The sequence below is a fragment of the Mustela lutreola genome, chromosome 16 (genome assembly GCF_030435805.1).
Source record: "Mustela lutreola isolate mMusLut2 chromosome 16, mMusLut2.pri, whole genome shotgun sequence".
NCBI lineage: Eukaryota > Metazoa > Chordata > Mammalia > Carnivora > Mustelidae > Mustela > Mustela lutreola.
Window position 1 is genome coordinate 17546549 of NC_081305.1, and position 23764 is coordinate 17570312.

Below are 23764 nucleotides of genomic sequence, written 5' to 3' on the forward strand. Positions count from 1 at the left end.
ACAACAAACTCAAAACAGCCATTTGCAACTGATTATTCTTTCACCGGATATTGATAATGGTCAGATTCCTATTGCTAGGAATACCCTATTGTCAAAAAGGTAACAAAATGTCATATCCTTTAATAAAAAACAAATAACTTCTGAATACGTAAAATTATTTTTTAATTTTTTAATAAAGATTTTATTGGTGCACCTGGGTGGCTCAGTGGGTTAGGCCTCTGCCTTCGGCTCAGGTCATGATCTCAGGGTCCTGGCATTGAGCCCCACATCGGGCTCTCTGCTCAGCGGGGAGCCAGCTCCCCACCACCACCTGCTTCTCTGCCTACTTGTGATCTCTGTCAAATAAATAAATAAAATCTTTAAAAAAAAAATAAAAAAGGTTTTATTTACTTGCAATAGAGAGAGAGTCCAAGGTGGTGGAAAGGGGCAGAGGGAGAGAAAGGGGCAGAGGGAGCCCAAGACAGGGTTCAATCCTGCTTTATGCCAGGAGCCTGGGATAAGCAGACACTTAACTAACTGAGCCACAAAGGCGTTGCTGAATATCTAAAGTTTTTTTTTTTTTTTTTTTTATTTATTTATTTGACAGACAGAGATCACAAGCAGGCAGAGAGGCAAGGGGAAGCAGGCTCCCCGCTGACCAGAGAGCCCGATTCGGGGCTCAATCCCAGGACCTTGGGATCATGACCTGAGCCGAAGGCAGAGGCCTTAACCCACTGAGCCACCCAGGCGCCCCTATCTAAATTTTTTATAAGCAAAATTTAAAAAAGAATTGTCACAACAAATAAGACACAAATATTTAATATAAATAATCATACAAATTAATAAGACAAACGTAACTCTAATGTAAGTATCACACACTAGAATTCTTTCTTTTGAAATTCTGTAAAGCTTTATCTGCTCATGAAGAAAAATAAAAATGTTGAGGTCATAAAATTAGCATACTATATATATTTTGGTCCCATTTTGATTTTCAAATGTTGTGCTATAAATGGATCAAAAGGAACCAAAAAGACAGAATGACAGTTTCAGAGCAGAAGACAATTAGGATGCTTGAAAATATTTTTTCAACTTATCTATTTTTTTCCTTTTCTTCCCCCAAAGATTTTATTTGAGAGAAAGAAAACATGTTTGTGAGCAGGGGAGGTGCAGAGGGAGACAAACAAGCAGATTCTGTGCCAAATGCAGAACTGACACAGTCTTGATCCCAGGAGCCAAAATCCCCTGAGCCAAAATCAAGAGTTAGAGACCTAACTGACTGAGCCACCTAGACACCCCTTAATCTGTCTTTTTAAAAAAATAAATTCACACACACACACACAAAATAAATACATTCACAAAAAAATATATTTGCTTTTATAAAAATTTTATTCAAAACTTCATTTTAGAAAAAAATGACAAAAGCCAAATACTACAGAGAAAAGACAGTAATCAGCCAGAAGGACTGCCCAATTTAAAAAAAAAAAAAAGAAAGAAAAAAGAAAGATTTATTTATTTATTTGTTTATTTGAGAGAGAGACAGAGGAACAGAGGCAGAGGTGGGGAGGGAGAAAGGGGAAGAGGGGAAGGGAGGAAGGACAGAGCAGGAGACAGAGAGAATCTATAACAGACTCCACACTGAGCGCAGAGTCTGACGCAGGGCTCAATTCCACAACCCTGAGATTATGACCTAAGCCAAAACCTTGAGAAGGACACTTAACCAACTGAGCCACCCAGGCGCCTCCAAACACTTCTTCAGTCTTTGTTTTGTGTGTGCCACCTGATTAGTATATTGTCAATCATAAGGCCAGTGATGACAGCTGGTAGTCCAATCCAATATTTCTTCAGTACTCTGGGGCCCCAGTGATTGCCATTCTCATATATAATGCCCTCTAGGGTTCTGCTTTTATATTGTCCTCCCAACCCATGAGCTGATAATGTAAAGGCATTATAAGCCTGTTCAGTTACTACTCTTTGCCTGTCAGTTAATACTACTAAGATAGTAAAAATGAAAACCTCTAATTGGCTGATCCTCTTCTATTGCTTTTTTATTTTATTTATTTTTTAGAAGCTTTTTTTTTTTTTTTTTTTTTTAATTTGACACAGAGAGAGATCATAAGTAGGCAGAGAGGCAGGCAGGGACAGGGGGAAGCAGACAGCCCGATGCAGGGCTTCATCCCAGGACTCTGGGATCATGACCTGAGCCGAAGGCAGAGGGCTTAACCCACTAAGCTACCCAGGTACCCCTGCTTTTTTTATTTTTAAAACAATTCCAGAAGCCCTCTCCCTTCTTATTGAGATTAGATTCTACAGTCTCCCATCTTCATAGCATTTGTTAACATTCTTGGACTGCATGTCTGAATCTGAGTGCTATTTAAGAAAGTTACGCAACATGGCAAATTAATATTTATAAATTCATGAATATCAGCATCAAAGGTGTTTTCTGATCATGCCTAGAATCCTATTATGTTTCTGTGGTAACCTACTCTCCCCTTTCTTTACAACAACTATTTCAAACTTGTCTACATTCTTCAAACTGCCAAATCACCTACACTCCCCTCTGCTCACAACAGAATATTCCCTGTTATTCTTTAAAGAAAAAAAAGTTGACGCTATCATATGGAAACTCCCTAAACTCTCCACTACTAAATGTATAAACCAGCCGAATATACACCCATCTTGTTCATCCTTACCTATCCCTTACTGTTCCTTCTCCCAACTAAGGCCCATTCCAACTTTTATATTTTAAATTTTATTCCTTCCCTGATATTCTTTATTATCATTAATGCTGTCTCCCCTATATAATCAAAACACTAACTATCTGAATCACCTTTTTAACCTTTTTGGGCCTCTGTCATATAAATCTCACTTTCCATAGTTAGTAATTTGAGGAAAAGACTAAACTGGTCATTGATACCTTATAATAAGACAGGAGAAATATGGGGGAAATGATTTTTAGTTTAAACTTTCTTTTAACTGAATATATTTGACACATAACATTGTGTAAAATTTAAGGTGTACCACAAGTTAATTTGATACATGCACATATTGCAGGGAAAAGGATTTTTTTGAGGGGAGGTGGTTTAAAGTAGGCTCCATACCCAACATGAGACTAGAACTCACAATCCCAGGGGCGCCTCTGCCTTCGGCTCAGGTCATGCTCCCAGGGTCCTGGGATTGAGCCCCACATTGGGCTCTCTGTTCAGCAGGGAGCCTGCTTCCCTTCCTCTCTCTCTGCCTGCCTCTCTGCCTACCTGTCATCTCTGTCTGTCAAATAAATAAATAAAATCTTAAAAAAAAAAAAGAAGAACTCACAACCCCAAGATCAAGAGTCACAAGCTCTACTGACTGAGCTAGTCAGGCGCTCTGGAAGTGGTTTTTACAATACAAATTTGATCACGTTACCTCTCTGTTAAAGCTCATTTCTTGGAACTTTTTTTTTTTTAATTTATTTATTTGACAGAAAGAGAGATCACAAGTAGGCAGAGAGGCAGGCAGACAGAGAGGGAGAAGCAGGCTCTCTGCTGAGCAGAAAGCCTGACACAGGGCTCGATCCCAGGACCCTGAGACCATGACCTGAGCCAAAGTCAGAGGCTTATACCACTGAGCCATCCAGGCGCCCTACAACTTTTTCATTTTTTATTAGAGGATAGAGAGAGGGGAGAGGGAGAGAGAATGTTAAGCAGGCTCCATGCCCAACATGGAGCGTGAAGCAGGGAATCATTTCAAAACCCTAAGATCATGAACTCAGCCAAAATCCAAGAATCAGACACTTAACTGAGGCACCCCTCTTTTTTTTTTTTTTTTAAGATTTTATTAATGTATTTATTTGAGAGAGAGTAAGAGAACAGGGAAGGCGCAGAAGGAAAGGGACAAGGTGACTCCATGCTGAGCACAGAGCCCAATGCAGGGCTGGATCCCATGACCCTGAGATCATGATTTGAGCCCAAATCAAGAGTTGGACACTTAACCCACTGAAGTTCTTTTAATACTCTATTATCCAACCAACCACAAGACCTTTGCACGTGCTGTTGACTTTATCTGAAATGTTCTCCCTCACATTCTCTAAGACAGTTATTAACAGTATAGATTCTACAGCCAGATTGCCTGGATTCAAATCTCACCTTCACCACTTATTAGCTGTGTGACCTTGGTTCACTCATTTGCAAAATGAAAAGGGCAATTATTACCTACCTTACAGGAAAATAAGAGAATAAATTAGTTATTAGGTATAAACTGCTTAGAATAGCACTTGGCACACACTAAGTGTTCAATATGTCTGCTAAATCAATGAACAAACCTGAGATGTACTCTAGTGTAAGAGTTAGGTGCCCAGACTCTGGAACCAGATTGCCTATGCATGACATTTGGCTGTAAGATTTAAATGTTCTAAGACTGTGGGCATAATACTTAGCTACTCAGTTTCTTCATCTATAAAACAAGATAATAACCTATCTCATACATCTATTATGAGTTCAAAAGAATAAATAGAAAAAGGGCTTAGAACAGTACCTTATGTATGTATATATATACACACACACACACATATATACAACAGGTCTTTAAACTATTATTATTTTCCAGTTATCAACTCAAGTATTACTTTCACATAAAAGCCTTTTCTCAACCTGTTAGCCTAAGCAAGGGTCCCTCTGTTATTTTCACCTATAGCATCATATCCCTTTCCTACAGAGTCCTTACTACAGTTTCTAATTACAAATTTGTTAGTAACTAATTTATTCAGTGATTCATTAACTTCTGTTTGACCCCCTGGATTATAAATTCCATGATAAAGGAAATGAGATAGGTTTCACCCAACTGGTGGGCACCCTCAAATACTTACTGAATTAATACTGAAAAAGCTAACCAAAATCTTTCAGAATGTTTGTATTCTATTTGAAAACTATCTGAAATATTTTATTACCAAGTAATATATTAACATGATCAAGTAATATTAATTTTCAGATTTAGGAATATAAACGCCTTTTTTTTTCTTTTAAAGATTTTATTCATTTATTTGACAGATCACAAGTAGGCAGAGAGGCAGAGAGAGAGAGAGGGAGAAGCAGGTCCCCTGCTTAGTCAAAAGCCTGATGCAGGGCTCGATCCCAGGTCCCTGAGATCATGACCTGAGCCAAAGGCAGAGGCTTTAACCCACTGAACCACCCAGGCACCCTTATAAATGCTTTTAGAGGCTATAAGTGAAATACAGTCAGGCTTTAAAGAATATGAATGACAAATGATCATTCATAACCAGTACCCTTTCAAATTTAAGTGTTCATTATTTTCATTAACTATAAACCATTTAAAAGTTTTTGCAAGAGGGGGTGTCTGGGTGGCTTAGTTAGTTGGGTGTTCAACTCTTGATTTGGGCTCAAGTCATGATCTCAGGGTTGTGGGATCGAGCCCTGTGTCAAGCTTGGAGTTCAGTGGGGAGCATACTTGAGATTCCCTCTCTCTCTCTTTCTCTCTAAAATAAACAAATAAATCTTAAGGAAAAAAGAAGTTTTTGCAAGAATAAGCTGGTTTTTTTTTTTAAAGATTTTATTTATTTATTTGACAGACAGAGATCACAAGTAGGCAGAGAGGCAGGCAGAGAGAGAGGGGGAAGCAGGCTCCCCGCCGAGCAGAGAGCCCAATGCGGGGCTCGATCCCAGGACCCTGGGACCATGACCTGAGCCAAGGGCAGAGGCTTTAACCCACTGAGCCACCCAGGCGCCCCGCAAGAATAAGTTTTGAAGAGTAAAGTCCACTATGATTTTTTTATTATCATATGCTCTGGTGACTAATACGGTGCCTAAAACAGAGAGGGCCTCTATAAAGATTTGTTCAGCGTGATTACTGCAAATAATATTTATGTGTCACAACCAAGACCTGGAAAGTTACACCATTTGAACTATTGCAGAAAGCAGTACGGAAGCTTTATTAGAGTGCATCTATACAACCAGAAATTCTGGCAACAACTTTATATTCCCCATGGCCCATAGTATGCTGTAGTCACTACTGGCCAAATGAAAATCTAATGGGAGATTTTTCATCTGACTGGAAATGATTAAGATGAACACACTACCTTCCTGCAATGTTCAGGACACAAGGGGACTTCACACATATTTACAAACACCTGCCTTTACTGTAGTGCTGGTGATTTCTGGTAGCTACTGAAAAACAGATTTAAAACCTATATTCAATCTTCTGATTTTCTTATAATAAATAACTACAAAATAACAACTACAACCACATCTAAATTTAAAAGTCAACACAAACTTGATAGAATGGCGTATGTTGGGATTTTTATTGATTATAAGCACTCTACCTTAAACATTGCCATATAGGTTTCATCGAACAACTTTTTATTCATTATGAAAGCAAGTTCTATAGTAAACCATCACGACTTCCCATACCTGGTGTGTAAGTAAAACGTTGAGACTGGCTTTTTTTCCTCTTGCCATTGCAAAGATAAAAGTGCACCTGCACTGCAGCTGTAACTGCTGGGTTATGATATGGAGGAACTTCAAGGACAATGTGAGCCTAAGGAGCATGGAAAGCAAGATTATGTTACACTCAGAACTAAAAATGAAATGCACCTGCTAAACTCACCATGACTCTTGAGCCTTAACTACACAGTCTCTCCCATCATAGATAATTATGCACATCAACTGGTCATGTAAATCATCTGGAGATTTACTCTAAGAAACTCTAGTCTCAACAGAGATAAATTCTTTAAAGTAAACCACTAAAGGAGAAATTACCTTTTAGTCATCCAGTTGGGTTCTAGTTGTAGCAGAAATAAAAACAGTCTTATATACTACGTAGTGAGATACTCTGCACTACTGAATATTACATGTTGCTATTGATCTTAAGTGGAAGTCTACTCTGGTTTTCAGTCAGGTTTAATATTTCTTGAGCTGTGCTATAGTTTAGATTTCTTAAATTTCACATTCAAAATGTTCTAAACTGACAATATACAAGATCTGTTCCTACATAAAAAATAATTTTACACAAGCAGAGTGAAAACTGTTAGCCCAAACCAATTGCAATCCTTAACCTAATTTCTCCAGGTCTCTGGAGAGCACTGTGCAGTGTCATTCTCTACCCCAGAAGATTCTGTCACCAATCCAACCAGGATGAAGGGACCACAGCGTTCAGTGGTGAATCCTGGAAGGCTTAATGTTGAACAGATGCAAATATAATCCTAAATACACAAACCCATGAGGATTTGTTCTCCTCCCTAATTTTTGCCCATTATATATGTTCTTTACTGAATTTATTTGATTTCTTCACTGCATTCAGAGAAAAAGTTTCGTGATAACATCAGTAAGAACCTTCTAATAAAAGGGAAAGACACCAATTGTTTATCTATCCTAAATTTAATTTTAGTGTCAGGAAAGTACCTATCTAATGTCCAAACTTCTAAAAATTTGAATTTACTTTTCTTTCATACAACAGATAAAAGAGTCTTCATCTATAACATAAAGTGGCATTATCCGATTTTCTCATCATGCTTCTTAAGTATTTAAAAAGAAATAAAGTAAATTTCTTACCCCTTGACATTTTTCCCTGATTATTTTCCCTTCTACCTCCCACTGAGGTCGTCCATCTATTGAAAAAAAAATTTACAGTTAAAAGTAATTCAAGTCAGAAAGTATATAAACAACATTTAATGTATCTAGTATCACAAGCTTATTGGCAAAGGGAATCTTTTTCGGACTTCCATTATGAAAATAAAGTATGTACCCATGACAAAAAAATGGGAAGAAAGATCTTGGGCTACCTGAGATAGCAGGCCCCCCAGTTTATTCTGTTGAGTGATGTTTGAAAATCCTCTGAGAGCACCTCCACCAAGTGGTAGCCAATTTCTGCTTATATACCTTAGGTAATGGGAAACTCACTCCCTCACGAAGTAACCCATTTAATCTCTAGACAGTCACTGCTGCTGGATAAGCTCTTCATGACAGATGAAATCTGCCTCCTTACAATATCCCATCAGTGGTTTAAGAACTACCCCTTGCAGCCCAACAATCCAAAAAATCTTGAGGGGTCCTCTGCTCTTGAGTAGCTTTCCAGATGTTTAAAAACAGCTATGTTTGCAGGTGTCTCCTCTTCTGTTGGGGCTAGTCTCCCCAGTTCTGCATCTATCTCTTACACAGTATTTTATTAATTAGCCTTCCTGCCCACTCTTCTTTGAACATTTCTCCAACACGACCATCTCCCTCCAAATGTACCAAGCCCAGAACTGAACAGCCCAGGTGGGAAATGACCCAGCATGGTAGACAGCAACTAAGGTTCTTGCCACCTTATGTGAAGACACTGTGTCTGCTAATAAAAGTTTCCTGGGGCAACTGCACAATACTGACTTACACTTAGTGTACCATAGTTTCCCTCAGTCCACTACATTTCCTACCACCAAGTTCAAACTCCTACACTGCACTTACGTATTTTTTCTGCCAGCACTTATTAGATTAATTTTTCCCTACTAGACTTGGATTTCTTGGCTTGTCAAGATCTTTTTAGACACTGATGGTCTTTGAATGTACTTGGCTAGGCTTCCCATGTTTGTGTCATCCAAAGATCTGGCCAGCACATTTTCTGTCTCTTCCTCTCAAGTGAATTGTTCACCTGGGGGAGAACCCCAAATGCTACTAAAGCTCTCACTCTAGTCTGATGTGCAGTATTCTAAAGCATTCTTTCTTTCTTTCTTTTTAAGATTTTATTTATTCATTTGACACAGAGAGAGAGAGAGAGAGAGAGAGATCACAAGTAGGCAGAGCAGCAGGCAAAGAGAGGCAGGGAAGCAGGCTCCCCACTGAGCAGAGAGCCCAACAGGGGGCTCCATCTCAGGAGCTACGATCATGACCTGAGCCGAAGGAGTCGCGCAACAACTGAGCCACCCAGGCGTCCCTAAAGCCTTCTTTATTAAGTCATGGGCATTTGCCCATTGACTAACTCTCACAAGTATCTTCACAGTTAGCATAACTTCATCTGAAAGTCTTTTCATATCTGAAAAGGCTCAATCAAACACCTTCTTAATTGTGACAATCATTTTCCAGTCTGGTAACAAGATAATGGCTATCCTTGTGCACAAGAGATACTACAGACAAATGCTATGCCTACACAAAAATACAGCTCAGTTCAACAATCATTTGCTGGGTCCTGATGGGCCATGCACTTTGGGTTACTGAGTTAATGATGAAAGGATACGCTTACCCTCAAGTCTGCAGATGAAAGGTAAATACATACAGTTTATTATAATAAAGTGTGGCGGTTACAGTAATAAAGGTGCACTCTGAATGTGCCAAGAGAATTCAGGATTCTTACCCTAGTCTTGGTGAAGGGGTGAGTAAAGGAAGGTTTCCTGAGCTCTTGAACTGAAGCTTAAAAATAAGGTAGAATTCAAGTGACGGGGGGGGGGGTCCTAGGCAGAAGAGAGGGCACAAGCAAAGCCAAGATGGCAAAAAACTACACAATACAAGGAACCATAAGCAGCTGTGTTGGTGGGATATAAAGTATGACTCACGGAGGAGTAAGAAATAAGGCTGGAAAGAAAGGTAGTGACCTAAATGCCATGTCAAGGAGCCTAAAATATGAAGGGATTACTGATGGTGCTTTCAGAATGGGAGTTACATATTCACAGCTGCATCTTATCTGAAACCAGTAATTGCTACCATTTAACATGATTCAATTTAAACTAAAAGCACTCAAAAATAAAGGAATTCTATCATGAAACTGCCTTACATAAATAGACATTTATTATATTCAGGCACAAATGAATTTTTATAACAGAAAGGGGAAGCTCTGAGATACTATCTCTTCCTTACACTTCTTCTTTTGCTTAAAATATTAATGCTGCAGAAGGACTTTTCTTGACCACCTGATATAAATCAATATTCAGTTACCATCACTTTACCCTCTTCATTCATAGTACCTTTATCTAGAATTATCTTGTTCACTTACATCTTTATTGTCTGTTCCCCACTAGAATGTAGGCCATCAAAGCATGCAACTCTAAGATTTTATTCACCATTATATTCCTAATGCCTAGACTAGTGTCTGTCATGTAACAGATGCTTCATAAATAATTGATGAATTAATAAACTGTGATACAGAACTGATACTTCTTTTAGACAGGCAGGTATGGGTCAGGATCAAAGGAATTGGAAGAAGTGAATTTTATTTTATTTATTTTTTAAAAGATTTTATCTATTTACTTGACAGAGAGACAGTGAGAGAGGGAACACAAGCAGGGAAAGTGGGAGAGGGAGAAGCAGGCTTCCTGCCAAGCAGGGATCCTGATGTGGGGTTCGATCCTAGGACCATGGGACCATGACACGAGCTGAAGGCAGATGTTTAATGAGGGAGCCATGCAGGGGCCCCGGGAAGTGAATTTTAAGGAGGAAAACACATGAAAAAATACGGTTTCCCACCTAAGAACAGGGAGATGTAACATTTTTAATCAAGTTGGGGGACCCAGTGAAACAAACTGGTTTGTTACATCTGATGTGATTTTTTATTTTAAGTATCAGTGGGCCATCTATACAGGATTTGGTGGGTAAAAAGTATATAAGAGAAGTTTAAAAAAAATAATGTGGTTATAGATGGAGATATGATGATGACTGATGAAATTTCCTAGAATGAAGGAACATAATGAAAAGAAAGCTGAACCACAGAACCTTGGGAAACATCTATACTTAAGGGCCAGAAAAACTGATTAAAAAAAGATGAGTGAGGACAGTTAAAAATGTGCCAGGAACCAGGTAAATACAATCACACAAAGGCCAAGAAAGAAAAGACTGTCAAGAAGTGTGGGTAGTTGACTGTCAAAAGTTTTAGGTTATGTTTCAATACAGAGAACGAAAGAGTAAGTAGCAGGTAAGGAAATAAAGGTGGTAACATTACCTTTTTGAGAGGCTAGATGATAAATGAAAGAAATAAAATGACAGCTTATGAGGATGTCAGAGTCAACAGAATGGGAAAGGTTTAGTATGAAAAGATTTAAACTTACTTAAACCCTAAGAAAGAGTATTCAGGGAAAAAATAGGTGTTGAAATTTTAAGAGGCAACAAAGGTAATGTATAGCCTTAAATACTTAAGTTTTAAAAAGAGGAAAGGATGAAAAACAAATGAGATTACCATTTAAATTAAGAAAAAGAAACATATTAAGCCCTAAAAAAGAAAAAAACACAGAAACGAGGGAAACAGAAAACAAATACCAACCGAAAGGATCAATAAAGTCAAAGTACTCTGGAAACCCTGGCTAAAAAACCAGAGATTGCACAAATAACAGCAGAATACATTTTTAAAAAGGGATGTAATTCCAGATGCAGAAATACAGTATTATAACCAAATTAATGTCAAACAAATTTGAAAACTGAGTGAAATAAATAAAATCCTTGTGTGAAATAATAGCGAAAATATATATTGGTCTCTGCCTCTGGTTCCTGGGATAAAACTCCTGAAGTTCCTTAAAACATTCTTTTAAAGATTCTATTTATTAAAGAAAGAGAGAGAGAGACAGCGCTCAAACTCCAAAGCAGAGGGAGTGACAGGCAGAGGGGGAAGCGGGCTCCCTGTTGAGCAAGAAGCCTGACATGGGACTAGATCCCAGAACCCTGGGATGTTTAACCAACTAAGCCACGCCGGCATCCCAATGCTCCTAAAATTCTTACGATTTTCTAAGTGATACGAACAGCACAAGGAATACCTTTTGTTCTTGTATTTGGTCTTTTTTTTTTTTTTAAGATTTTAATTATTTATTTGAGAAAGATCACGAGCAGGGGGGGGAGAGGTAGAGGGAGAAGCAGAATCCCTGCTGAGCAAGAAGCCCGATGTGGGACTCGATCCCAGGACTCTGGGATCATGACCTAAGCCAAAGGCAGATGCTTGACCAACTGAGCCACCCAGGCGCCCTGTATTTGGTCTTTGACCCCAGTTCCTGACACAGAGGTCTTAAATCCCTTGGAATTTCCTGGGTGACAGAACTATCTCTTGTTCTAAGGAGGTGACTTCTGGCGGGCCCCTGGATGGTGGCTGGTCACCAAAAGACCAAGCCATGATTAGAACCTTGGAACATTCATCCCCACCTCCATTCTCCAGAGAAGGGAGAATAAGGAATAATCAGTCAAGCCTGTGTGGTGAAGCCTCCATAAAAATACTAAATTACTCCAGAGACTGGGGGAAATTCTGGGTTGTCAAACACATGGGGGTAGCTGTGATAGTGGCATGTCCATAAGATAGAGAAGCCCTGCACCCATTCCCATATACCTTATTCCACATATCTCTTCCACCTGGTTGTTCACCTGTATCCTTTATGATATTCTCTATTACACAGTAAACTGGTAAATACAAGTACGTATTGCTCGGAGTTCTGCTTTACCAAATGATCAAATCCAAGATAGAGGTAATGGGAACCTCCAATTTGTAGCCAAGTCAGAACGATGATGTGGGCAACTGGGCACCTACTACTTTCGACTGGCATTTGAAGTAGGGGGCAGTCTTATGGTACTGAGCCCTTAAGCTATGGTCTGAGCTAACTCCAGATACTGTCAGAATTGAATTTAATTAAGAAAATCCAGTTCAGGGTGCCTGGGTGGCTCAGTTGTTAAGCGTCTGCCTTCAGCTCAGGTCATGATCCAGGAGTCCTGGGATGGAGCCCTGCACTGGACTCCCTACTTGGCGGGGAGCCTGTTTCTCCCTCTCACACTTCCCCTCTCTTGTGTGTCTCTCTGTGTCAAGTAAATAAATAAATGAAGTCTTAAAAAAAAAAAAATCCAGTTCATTTCAAAGAATTGGTTGATATATGGGAAACCCACACATCTGGAGTCAGAAGTATTGTGAATGTAGTAACAATGTGAGAGTAAAGGAGAAACAGACTGAAGGTTTGCCTTTTTTTTTTTAACCTGGAAAAGTATAAATCACAAAAAATAACTCAAGAAGAAATAAACATAAATGGTCCTATACCCATGAATAGAATTATAGCAGAAACCAATAGTCCCACAAAGCCCCCACCCCGGAAGGTTTCAGAAATTAGCTCAGTTACACGTTCAAAGGAAGGTAAAATTGTATGACATACACTTAAGGAATGGGAAAAAGTGAGGCACTTCACCAACTCACTTTGATATCCAGAATGCATAAACAATCTCATAAGGCAGTAAGAAAATGAAAACTGTATCAATGGAAAAAAATGAGCAAAAAACACCAACAGATATTACACAAAAAAGGATACATAAATGACCCATAACACCCTCAATAAATGTCAGGGAAATTCAAAATCAAAGTTCAAGATACCATTTTACACCTACCAGATAAACAAAATATAAGAATTATGATATTCTCGGGGTGCCTGGGTGGCTCAGGGGGTTAAAGCCTCTGCCTTCAGTTTGGGTCATGATCCCAGGGTCCTAGGATCGAGTCCCACACTGGGCTCTCTCTGCTCAGCGGGGAGCCTGCTTCCCTTCCTCTTTCTTTGCCTGTCTCTCTGCCTACCTGTGATCTCTGTCTGTCAAATAAATAATAAATAAATCTTTAAAAAAAAAAAAAAAAGAATTATGACATTCTTATTTATGTCCACCAGGTGATAAGCAGTAAAATGTTCATAGTAGCACTGCTAGTTATTGTTTGGTAATGTCAAAAACTGGATACAGCCCAAATACCCAGTGAGGAAACATAATCAACTGTGGCAATTCATACAGTAAAACTATAAAGAAGTGAAAATGAAAGATCTTCTATTACATGGATCAATCTTAAAACATTAATGTTGACCTCTGAAAAAAGCAATTTTCAGAAGAAAATATGCAATGTTATACAGCCTAAAACCAGAGAAAATACATAAAACTATAAAGAAAAACATGGATTGATTTAGGAGTAGAATCCATTTGGGAAGGGGTTTCAAAAGGCCTTCAGAGATAAATGTCTTACTTCTTAAACTTGGTAGGAGGTATGAGTATGTGTTATATTCTTCTTATAAAAAGGTATTTCACGACTTTAAAAATGCTTTAAAAAATCAGAAGGAATAATTGATGGAAAGTGTTTGTTTTTTTCATGCACCTCCACCACCCTGCAGGTTCCTGGGACGCTGTGTGAGATGCGGGAGGTACTGTTTTTTTGTTTCTTTGTAGAGGTAGTCCCTGTCCTCCAGGAGCTTAATGGAAAACTGTTTTAAATATGCTCAAGAAGCGCTAAATCAAACATCCCGATAGTCACAGAATCCTTCTACATTTCTGAAAATGACACAATTTATACATTCATATATAAAATACATAAAATTCACCCTTTTAAAGTATAACATTGAAAGGCTTTTAGTATGTTCGCAGGGCTCTATAACCACCATCACTACCTAATTCCAGAAACCCCATGCCCATTAACAGTCATTCCCCTCCCTCCAGTGGCAACCACTAATCTTTCAGTCTTTATGGATTGCTGATTTGGGACACTGTGTGCTGACTCCTTTCACTTAGCATGTTTTTAAGGTTCACTCGTGGTGTGTTTTGAATCATTACTTTATTCTTTTTTATGGCTGATTAGTATCCCATTATATGGATAGGCCCCAGTTTGTTTATCCACATAACAGTTATGATCATTTTGGATTGTTCCCACTTTGGCTATTATGAATAATGTGGCTGCAAATATTCGTTTCTGTGCAACATACTGTCAATTCTCTTGAGTAGTATATGTATACAAAGGAGTAGAAATACTGCTTTTGAAACATCCTTAATGAGAATTCAACATTTATGTGAAAATTTAAGAAATGTATGGCTTCCAAAAACAAATCTGTGTAAATGATGTCTGTAGCTTTAGGAAAACTATTTTGTTATTAATGTTAGTGAAACATCTGAATAATTTATTTTATCCCTTCTACCCCTTATTTTGAGGTCAATCAACTAAATCTTACTTACCTTGTCCTTTTTCAAGAAAAATGATTTTGGATTCTGGAAGAAAATTAGATCCAGTCACTATCATTTCATGACCGCCATTTACAGAACAACTGTTGATACTGTACTTCTCAATATGAGGAAGTTCTTGAGCAGACCGCTGAGCTGTTGTTGGTTTTTTTTTACGAGTTAAGAAGAAACAAAATATTAGTTTAAAATATTCCATACGTAAATGATAAATTCAAGCTATACAATAAAAATAAAGGGAAGCAAACTCTGGGCTTTTTAAGTCTGAGACAATGGTAGCAATATCCACTATTATTTAGAAAACAAAATAGATTTATTAGATTTGTGTGATTTCTAAAGAATTTTCTTACAACTATAAAGAAACCAACAAAAGAAAAATTAGTCAATGTCTACAACTTCATATTGACTTCAAAACATTAATTTCATCCACTTTTCTCCTTTTAGCTTGTCTTCAATACATTTTTTTCCATACAACTATTAAAATTGATATATCTAATCTAACTATATAAAGCAGATCAATGCAAACATATGTAATTATATTGCATACAATTAAAAGAAGACAAGTTTCTAAAAGAAAAAAATTAGCTCTTTCCTCAAGAAAATATACAGGTCATTACTGTGACAGCAGGATTCCATTCTGGGCAATTTTCTAAATAACTGAAGCATACATGAAGTACACACTGAATTTTTAAAAATGGAAGTAAATGTTTCCACAGTGCACTGCACCCTTTCTTGCCAGGGTATGTGAAACATAGTCTTTCTTAATGCCAGTCTTTAAGAAAAGTCTTTAAGAAAAGGCCAGTCTTTAAATTACCAACTTTTATAAACAGTGACCTTGGTCACCTTTCTCTGATATTGACTGATTTCAAATTGTTATATATTGTGAGATTCTATTAGAGTTTTCTTTTCTTTCTTTGTTTTTTTAACTGTCTGAGCTTTAAGCTACAGATTATACTTCTTCTGACTGCTTAGGTTCTGTAAGGTTTCTTCTTGCCAAATGCTTATTTAGGTTTCTCTGGATTAAAACAAATAAAAAGTATGAATTATGTGCTCTTCTTCACAGCTGGAAAACTGGTCTACTTTTAGTTCTATTTCGTGGGTGGAAAATTGGTGGCTTTGAGGATCAGCTGTTTTGTTTGGCAAGCACATTTTAAAGAAATTTAAACTTGAATACCTTTAGGAAGCACACATAGCCAGTTTACTATGGCTCTTGGCTCTCCCAAGTATTTAATACCAAGCTACAAAATGTATGTGAATTGGGATCACTGTCCCACTCAAAGAGAATGTTAAAACGGACCCTTTTCATAGGACATGGGTCTGGGATATAGGATCAACTACAACTTGGAAAGTACTGAGCACTAACTTAGACCTCAGAAAATACTTATGTTCCAAATGGCTCAAAGAGAAGGGAAATGACAACAAGCACTGGCTAGCCTAAGATGTAGACTATTTCAAGTTTTAGATATTTATGGTGGAAACTAGCCACCGCAGGTACATTCAAAGAAACAGCAAAACTGTGTTCAACAAATGGCAAAGGCGTAATAAGCAGGTACATTCAACTAAAAGATATATATTTTTCAAATATATACAAAAAAAAAAAAAAAAAATTAAAAAAAAAAAAAGGTTGGGGCGCCTGGGTGGCTCAGTGGGTTAAAGCCTCTGCTTTCGGCTCAGGTCATGATCCCAGGGTCCTGGGATCAAGCCCCGCATCGGGCTCTCTGCTCAGCAGGGAGCCTGCTTCCTCCTCTCTCTCTGCCTGCCTCTCTGCCTACTTGTGATCTCTGTCTGTCAAATAAATAAATGAAATCTTTAAAAAAAAAAAAAAGGTTAATAGTGACTACTTCAGGGCAGTGGTATTACAAAAGATTTCCATACTACTCTTTGTACCATTCTGCATTTCTATATTTGCAATAATCACATATTAATTTGATAAACTTAAAGAAAAAATAGAAAATCATTATAATAACTTCATCTCAAAAATTCGAATTACTGGGTTATGGACATTGGGGAGGATATGGGCTTTGGTGAGTGCTGTGAAGTGTGTAAACCTGGCGATTCACAGACCTGTACCCCTGGGGATAAAAATATATTATATGTTTATAAAAAATAAAAAAATTAAAAATTAGAAAAAAAATTCGAATTACTCTATCAACTTAAATAATTGAGCTTTGCTAAAAAATAGATACACATACGCTTATACTGGCACAGACTAGTCTGGGATGATAATAAGAACAATGGCAATGACAGCTGCTTCTAAGAAGCGGAAATAGTTGACCTGGAAATTTGTTTTCACTCCGTATTTTTTGAATTTTGTAGCATATACCTGTATTGTCTATTAAAATTAATATAAAACTACTTCTACAGTGAATTCTATTACCATGGATTTGCTCAGTGATTCCGAAAGCCAACCAGGAAATAATAAAGTAGTAGTGCAATCCAACAAACAGCAAAAAGGAGCACAGAAAGGTAATGCAGTAGGTTTGATCCCAAATCAGGAATGCATGTTTTGACAGAAATAAAATGGTATAACTGAAAGAGCACTAGGAAAACCTGTGTTCTAGGCACAGCTCTCACCAGCAAGCAAATAAGCTTGAAGGAGTAAGTACTTCAGATACTTGTGCCTCAGTTTCCTCCTACACAAAATTTAGACATGGAATTAGAACACTTCTAAGTCTATGCCCTAAACATCTAAATAGCAGTCTCAAAACTCCAGTCCTACCAGCTAACCTGCGAGAGGTTCACAGTTCTCCAGAGCTGGAGTAGGCACCAAGTTCTAGGGCCTATTCTCATTTCTTGCCTTTGTAAACTGGAGGGGAGGAGGGAATTCATTTTCTCAATTGGATATAAATAGATTAATGATAAAACAAATGAACCAAAAAATAAACTCCTAAAAGTCTTTATTTAGCTGAGACGTCAGCTTGCAAAGATAGGCATCTTCCAACAAGAAGGCTCACATTTTTTTTTAAGAAGGCTCACATTTTAATTAAACAAGGGTGACCAAGGGATACTTAGTATCAGAACCATAGCTTCAACTGGTTCTCAGATGTCATCAAGTCCATCTTCTTTTCTTATAGATTAAGAAAACTGTGGTCAAGAGAATTTGTCTACAGGCACAGTAACAGCACAGTTACCTATGGTCAAATTATCATGAGAACCCATTTCCTAACTCCAAAATCAGCACCCCTCCCACCTAAACAAGCAGCTTATTTCCATACAAGAAAATCACATTAGACATCTAATCTCTGTGCCTCGATTTATACTTCTGATCCAAATATTACATTATAAACAAAACAGAAAATGGCTTATTATAAACAAAATCTGAAAACATCACAAGCTCACTTACAGCACTCTACAGGTATGGAAGCTGTCTGCAGAGAAAGGACTTTTCCATTGGGCTGCGGGATGTGCACACGGAACACGAGTCGTACTCTAGTATTTTTTCTGCCAATATCAGTTTCTCCTTTTCGAAGTTCTATATCTGAATTGCGGAGTTTCAAAATACCTGCACAGTCAATACTAGGGAGAAAAATAGACAAATTTTATTTGCTTACTGATATTTAGTGGTCCTCAACAACTTAGCTCAACCTAGCGGGGAAGAACTATCACTACCTAAAATCAGGTCAAAAAAGAAAAATGCATGGAGTGCCGCAGTGGCTCAGTTGGTTAAGTGTCTGATTCTTGATCTCAGCTCAGATCTTGAACTCAGGGTCATGAGCTCAAGCCCACCTTGACATGGAGCCCACTTAAAAAAAAAAAGAAAAAAAAGTATGACTGCTATTTTCTCCTATGTCAATTTTGAGATTAAAAATATTATCAGGGCGCCTGGGTGGCTCAGTGGGTTGGGCCACTGCCTTCGGCTCAGGTCATGATCTCAGGGTCCTGGGATCGAGTCCCGCATCGGGCTCTCTGCTCAGTGGGGAGCCTGCTTCCTCCTCTCTCTCTCTGCCTGCCTCTTTGCCTACTTGTGATCTCCCTCTGTCAAATAAATAAATAAAATCTTTAAAAAAAAAAAAAATATTATCAACGGATGCCTGGGTGGCTCAGTGGTTTAGGCCTCTGCCTTCGGCTCAGGTCATAATACCAGGGTCCTGGGATCGAGTCCTGCATCGGGCTCTCTGCTCAGTGGGGAGCCTGCTTCTCCCTCTCTCTCTCTGTCTCTCTGCCTACGTGTGATCTCTCTCTCTCTCTCTCTGTCAAATAAATAAATAAAATCTTTAAAAAATATATTATCAACGACAAACATATAATGGTAAGCATGGCAGATTGTCTAAAAAGATGGCTGTTAATAATTCTTGCCCATTCTTGTACCTGCATGCCACTTCTCCCATCAAGAAGTGGAATACCTAGGTACTCCCTTTGAAAGCTGGTCTTATGATCTGCTTTGACAGACAGAATGTAACCAACTGATAGAGTGGAAGTTATGAGGGTTAAGTCCTGGGCCCACCATTTAAGCCTCATAACTTTCACTTTTGCTCTCTTAGAGCCCTGAGCCACCATGAAGTCCAATTGGCAAACTGGAAAGAAAGGCCAAGACAATCTTCAACTATTCCAGCTACATCCAACCATCTTGGATGTTCAAAACACAGTTGAGCTTCCAGCTGAATTCAGGGGCAAGAGTGATCCCAGCTGCCACCACATGAATGGATCAGCTGAGTCCAGCCAACCTTAAGAATCATGAAAATAATGAACAGTTATTACTTTGAGCCATGAAACTATTAGAGTGGTTTGTTTTACAAAACTAGGTAAGTGAAATACAAAATAAAAAGACAGTTAAATTCTATAAAAGTAACCAAGCCAGAAAAGATTTCACTTGTAGGACTACTAATCAGTCATTAATAGCATATTTAGACTTTTCTAGTGCTATGTTAATTAGTAAAAAAATCCATCAGGCTAAGATTCTAAGATTCATTTCTAAAGTATGCACACATAAAATTAACGTTTTGGTATTTAAGGTCTAACATTTCATTATCTTCAAAATTTATTACTTGTATGGCTGCTTAACTCAAAATCATGGTAGGAAACAACAGTACCTACAACATATGTTTGTATTCACCTTTTTTTTTTTAAGATTTTACTTATTTGCATGACAGAGACACAGCAAGAGAGGGAACACAAACAGGGGGAGTGGGAGAGGGAGAAGCAGGCTTCTCTCTGAGCAGAAAGCCAGATGCAGGGCTCAATCTCAGGACCCTGGGATCATGACCCAAGCCAAATGGAAATGCTTAAGGACTGAGCTACCCAGGCATCCCTGCTCCTTATTTTTTTTTACTAGGACCTTTTCCCATGTTGGTACCTACATGTAATTATATCAGAATTGATTTCATCAGTGCTTTAATGGGGTTTCCAGTATTTTGCTGTTATAAATAAAGCTGTAGTATAAACACACTAAGTTTTTGTGGTTTTTCTCTCAGCAGATGCTTATGACTGAGCCACCCAGGTGCCCCTTATTCACATATTTAAAGAAGAAAGCAAACAGGTAACTTAATAATCAACATTCTAGTTAAAGTTTACTCTCTCTTGTGGTATTCCTTGTCATCGTCCTTTTGCTTTATCTATCAACAGTCCCAACTCTGGTGCTCATTGCCAAGAGCCTACAGCAGTTGTTGTGAGGACAAGATGTGTTAAAGAACTAGGTTCTCAAAAAGGAATAATGCATGAGAAAGAATCTCAAAAGGAGGGCGCCTGGGTGGCTCAGTGGGTTAAGCCGCTGCCTTCGGCTCAGGTCATGATCTCAGAGTCCTGGGATCGAGTCCCGCATCGGGCTCTCTGCTCAGCAGGGAGCCTGCTTCCCTCTCTCTCTCTCTGCCTGCCTCTCCATCTACTTGTGATTTCTCTCTGTCAAATAAATAAATAAAATCTTTAAAAAAAAAAAAAAAAAAAAAGAATCTCAAAAGGATGAGTATTTTCATGATCAGAAAGACACAGAAGAAATTTAAAAAAAAAAAAAAACACTTTTGAAAGTAAGTATTTGCCATTTAAAGATAATGAATTATATTTAACTAATATTGAACACCTGCACTTCAGCTCAACCAGTATTGATCAAATTGTATGAGGTAGTGATTGTTCATCCTTTTTTGTTTTTTTAAAGATTTTATTTATTTATGACAGATAGAGATAGTGAGAGGAAACACAAGCACGGGGGAGCTGGAAAGGAAGAAGCCCCAGTGTGGGGCTTGATCCCAGAACGTTAGGATCATGACCCGAGTCAAAGGCATATACTTAACAACTGAGCCACCCAGGCAACTTGTGATTTTTCATCTTAACATGCCAATGTAAATCATTAAGGGGAAAGAAATACCAGAGACTATCCATTTTACTGAGTTTTGAGGAAAGGTATTTTATATAAATATATGTATGTACTATTTTATTTTAAACTCTACCCCTATCATAGGGCTCAAACTCACAACACTGAAATCAAGAGTCACATGCTCTACTGACCTGAGACACTTGGATGAACCAAGGGAAGGTATTTTAGCAGAGAGCTGTTTCTAAGAGAAGATATAGAATGAGCATCAGAAATGACAATCTTAAAACTCTGGCTACACGGGGCACCTGGTGGCTCAGTCCGATAAGCATCTGCCTTCCGCTTAAGTCATGATCCCAGGGTCGTGGGATGGACCCCCACATAAGGCTCTCTGCTCAGTGTGTAAACAGCTTCTCTCTCTACTGATTCCCCTACCTGTGCTTGCTCTCTCTCTGTCAAATAAATAAATAAATAAAATCTTAAAACAACAACAACAACAACCCCACAATATACCTCTGGCTACAAAATGCAGGAAAAGACTGGACCAACAAGAAAACCACACAGAGGAATAAAAATAACTATCAATTTTGTTTACAAGTATGACTGTATTTTATTTTTTATCTTTTTTTAAGATTTTTTAAAAAAGATCTTATTTATTTATTTGACAGAGAGAAAGAGATCACAAGTAGGCAGAGAGGCAGGCAGAGAAAGAGGGGGAAGCAAGCTCCCTGCTTAGCAGAGAGCCCGATACGGGGCTCAATCTCAGGACCCTGAGACCATGACCTGAGCCCAAGACAGAAGCTTAACCCACTGAACCACCCAGGCGCCCTTAAGATATTTTTAAAAAGATTTTATTTACCCATTTGACAGAAAGAGAGAAAGTACAAGCAGGGTGAGGTGCAGTGAGAGGGAGAAGCAGGCTTCTTGCTGAGCAGAGAGCCCAACGGTGGGGACCAATCCCAGGACCCTGGGACCACGACCCTTTTGGAAGGCAGACACTTAACTGACTGAGCTACCCAGGAGCCCCTTATTTTTATCTTTTAATTTTTTTTTTTTTTTTAAAAGATTTTATTTATTTATTTGACAGAGAGAGATCACAAGTAGGCATAGAGGCAGGCAGAGAGAGAGAGGAGGAAGCAGGCTCCCCGCTGAGCAGAGAGCCCGATGCGAGGCTCGATCCCAGGACCCTGAGATCATGACCTGAGCCGAAGGCAGCGGCTTAACCCACTGAGCCACCCAGGCGCCCCTATTTTTATCTTTTAAAAAAAAATGTATTTACTTTTCAATTTTTTTAAAGATTTGTTTACCTGAGAGAGAGCATGTAAGAGAGCACAAGCAGTTGGGGGGTAAGGAAGGGGGAAAAAGGGGCAGAGGCAGAGAGAGAAGCAGATTCCCTGCTGAGCAAGGAACCAGATGTGGGACTCCAACCCAGAACCCTGGGATCATGAACTGAGCTGAAGGCAGATAGATGCCTAACTGACTGATCACCCAGGTGCCCCCTCCTTTTTTAAGATTTATTCATTTATTTGAGAGAGAGAGAGAGACAGAGAGAGAGAAACAACAAGGGGAGGGGGCAGAGGGAGAAGGAGGAGAGAAGCAGACTCCCTCCTAGGGTGAGGGGAACACAGGGTTTGATCTCACCACCCTGAGGTCATGACCTTAGCAGAAATCAAGAGTCGGAGGCTTAACCAACTGAGCTAGCTACCCAGGTATCCCCAATATATAACTATATTTTAGGTCAGAGTATAATACCGCCATATCCATATTCATCTAGTTTTAAAAACAGGGAGGAGTTTTGAGTAGGATAAGGCAATGAATAATGGCATCTTATATTTAAAGTATCTTGTAGGGTGCTTACAGCAATGAGTTAGTATAATGGTCTTAAATAAAGAGTCTTACACATGCAAAATAAATTAGGACTGAAATGACCACGCCTATGGGACAGTAGGCAAAACAAGTGGAATATCTGCCAAGCTTTCCCCACCTTAGTGTTTTTAGAGAATAAGAGTCATTTAACACAACTATAACTAACTTACACATAAATTATTTTGAACAATGATGGTCTTATCATGCACAAATTATTTATCTACCATTACTGACACTATAATACATTCAATAACTATAGCTTATAATTAGTTGTTAGGTAAAACAGCCTCATTCATCAGCTGCTCTATTAGCTAAGATACAGGGAAGAAGTTTCCTTAGGTTTGTGTAACTTCTTAGTTGCTTTTTTTTTGTTGTTTTTTAAGATTTATTTATTTGAGAGACCGAGTGAGCACAAGCAGGGAAAGCGGGGGCAGAGGAAGGGAGAGAGAGAGAATCTCAAGTAGACACCCTGCTGAGTGTGAAGCCTGAATCCGGGCTCAATTTCACAACCCTGACACAATCTGCGCTGAAATCAAAGACTCAGATGCTTCATCAATTAAGCCACCCAGGTACCCCTCCTAGTTGCTTCTTATTCAACCCTTTTCTGGACATACACAATGTTGCCACAAGCCTTCTTACAGAATTCCTGTCCCTAATCTAAAAGGCCAGGGTGGACAGAATGGCTAGAGAAAGTTCAGGTGTGCACCTGACAGGGTGCGAGGGTGCGATGAGGGCACTAGCTGTATGTACTAGTAACAATAGTATTTCTGCAGCTTTTGCTTTCTGG

The 23764-nt window shown here is 38.6% G+C and overlaps 1 protein-coding gene across 3 annotated transcripts in view; it reads right to left on the bottom strand.

Moving 5' to 3' along the window:
* Nucleotides 1-23764, bottom strand: part of NFATC3 (nuclear factor of activated T cells 3) — a 135044-nt gene that overhangs the window by 37519 nt on the left and 73761 nt on the right. For all 3 annotated transcript variants that reach the window (XM_059153035.1, XM_059153036.1, XM_059153037.1), the window contains exons 5-8: nt 18211-18383; nt 14865-15005; nt 7518-7573; nt 6378-6504 (exon numbers count right to left, since the gene is read on the bottom strand). In XM_059153035.1, the coding sequence (XP_059009018.1) occupies nt 6378-6504; nt 7518-7573; nt 14865-15005; nt 18211-18383 (497 nt within the window). The remainder of the gene's footprint in view (nt 1-6377; nt 6505-7517; nt 7574-14864; nt 15006-18210; nt 18384-23764) is intronic.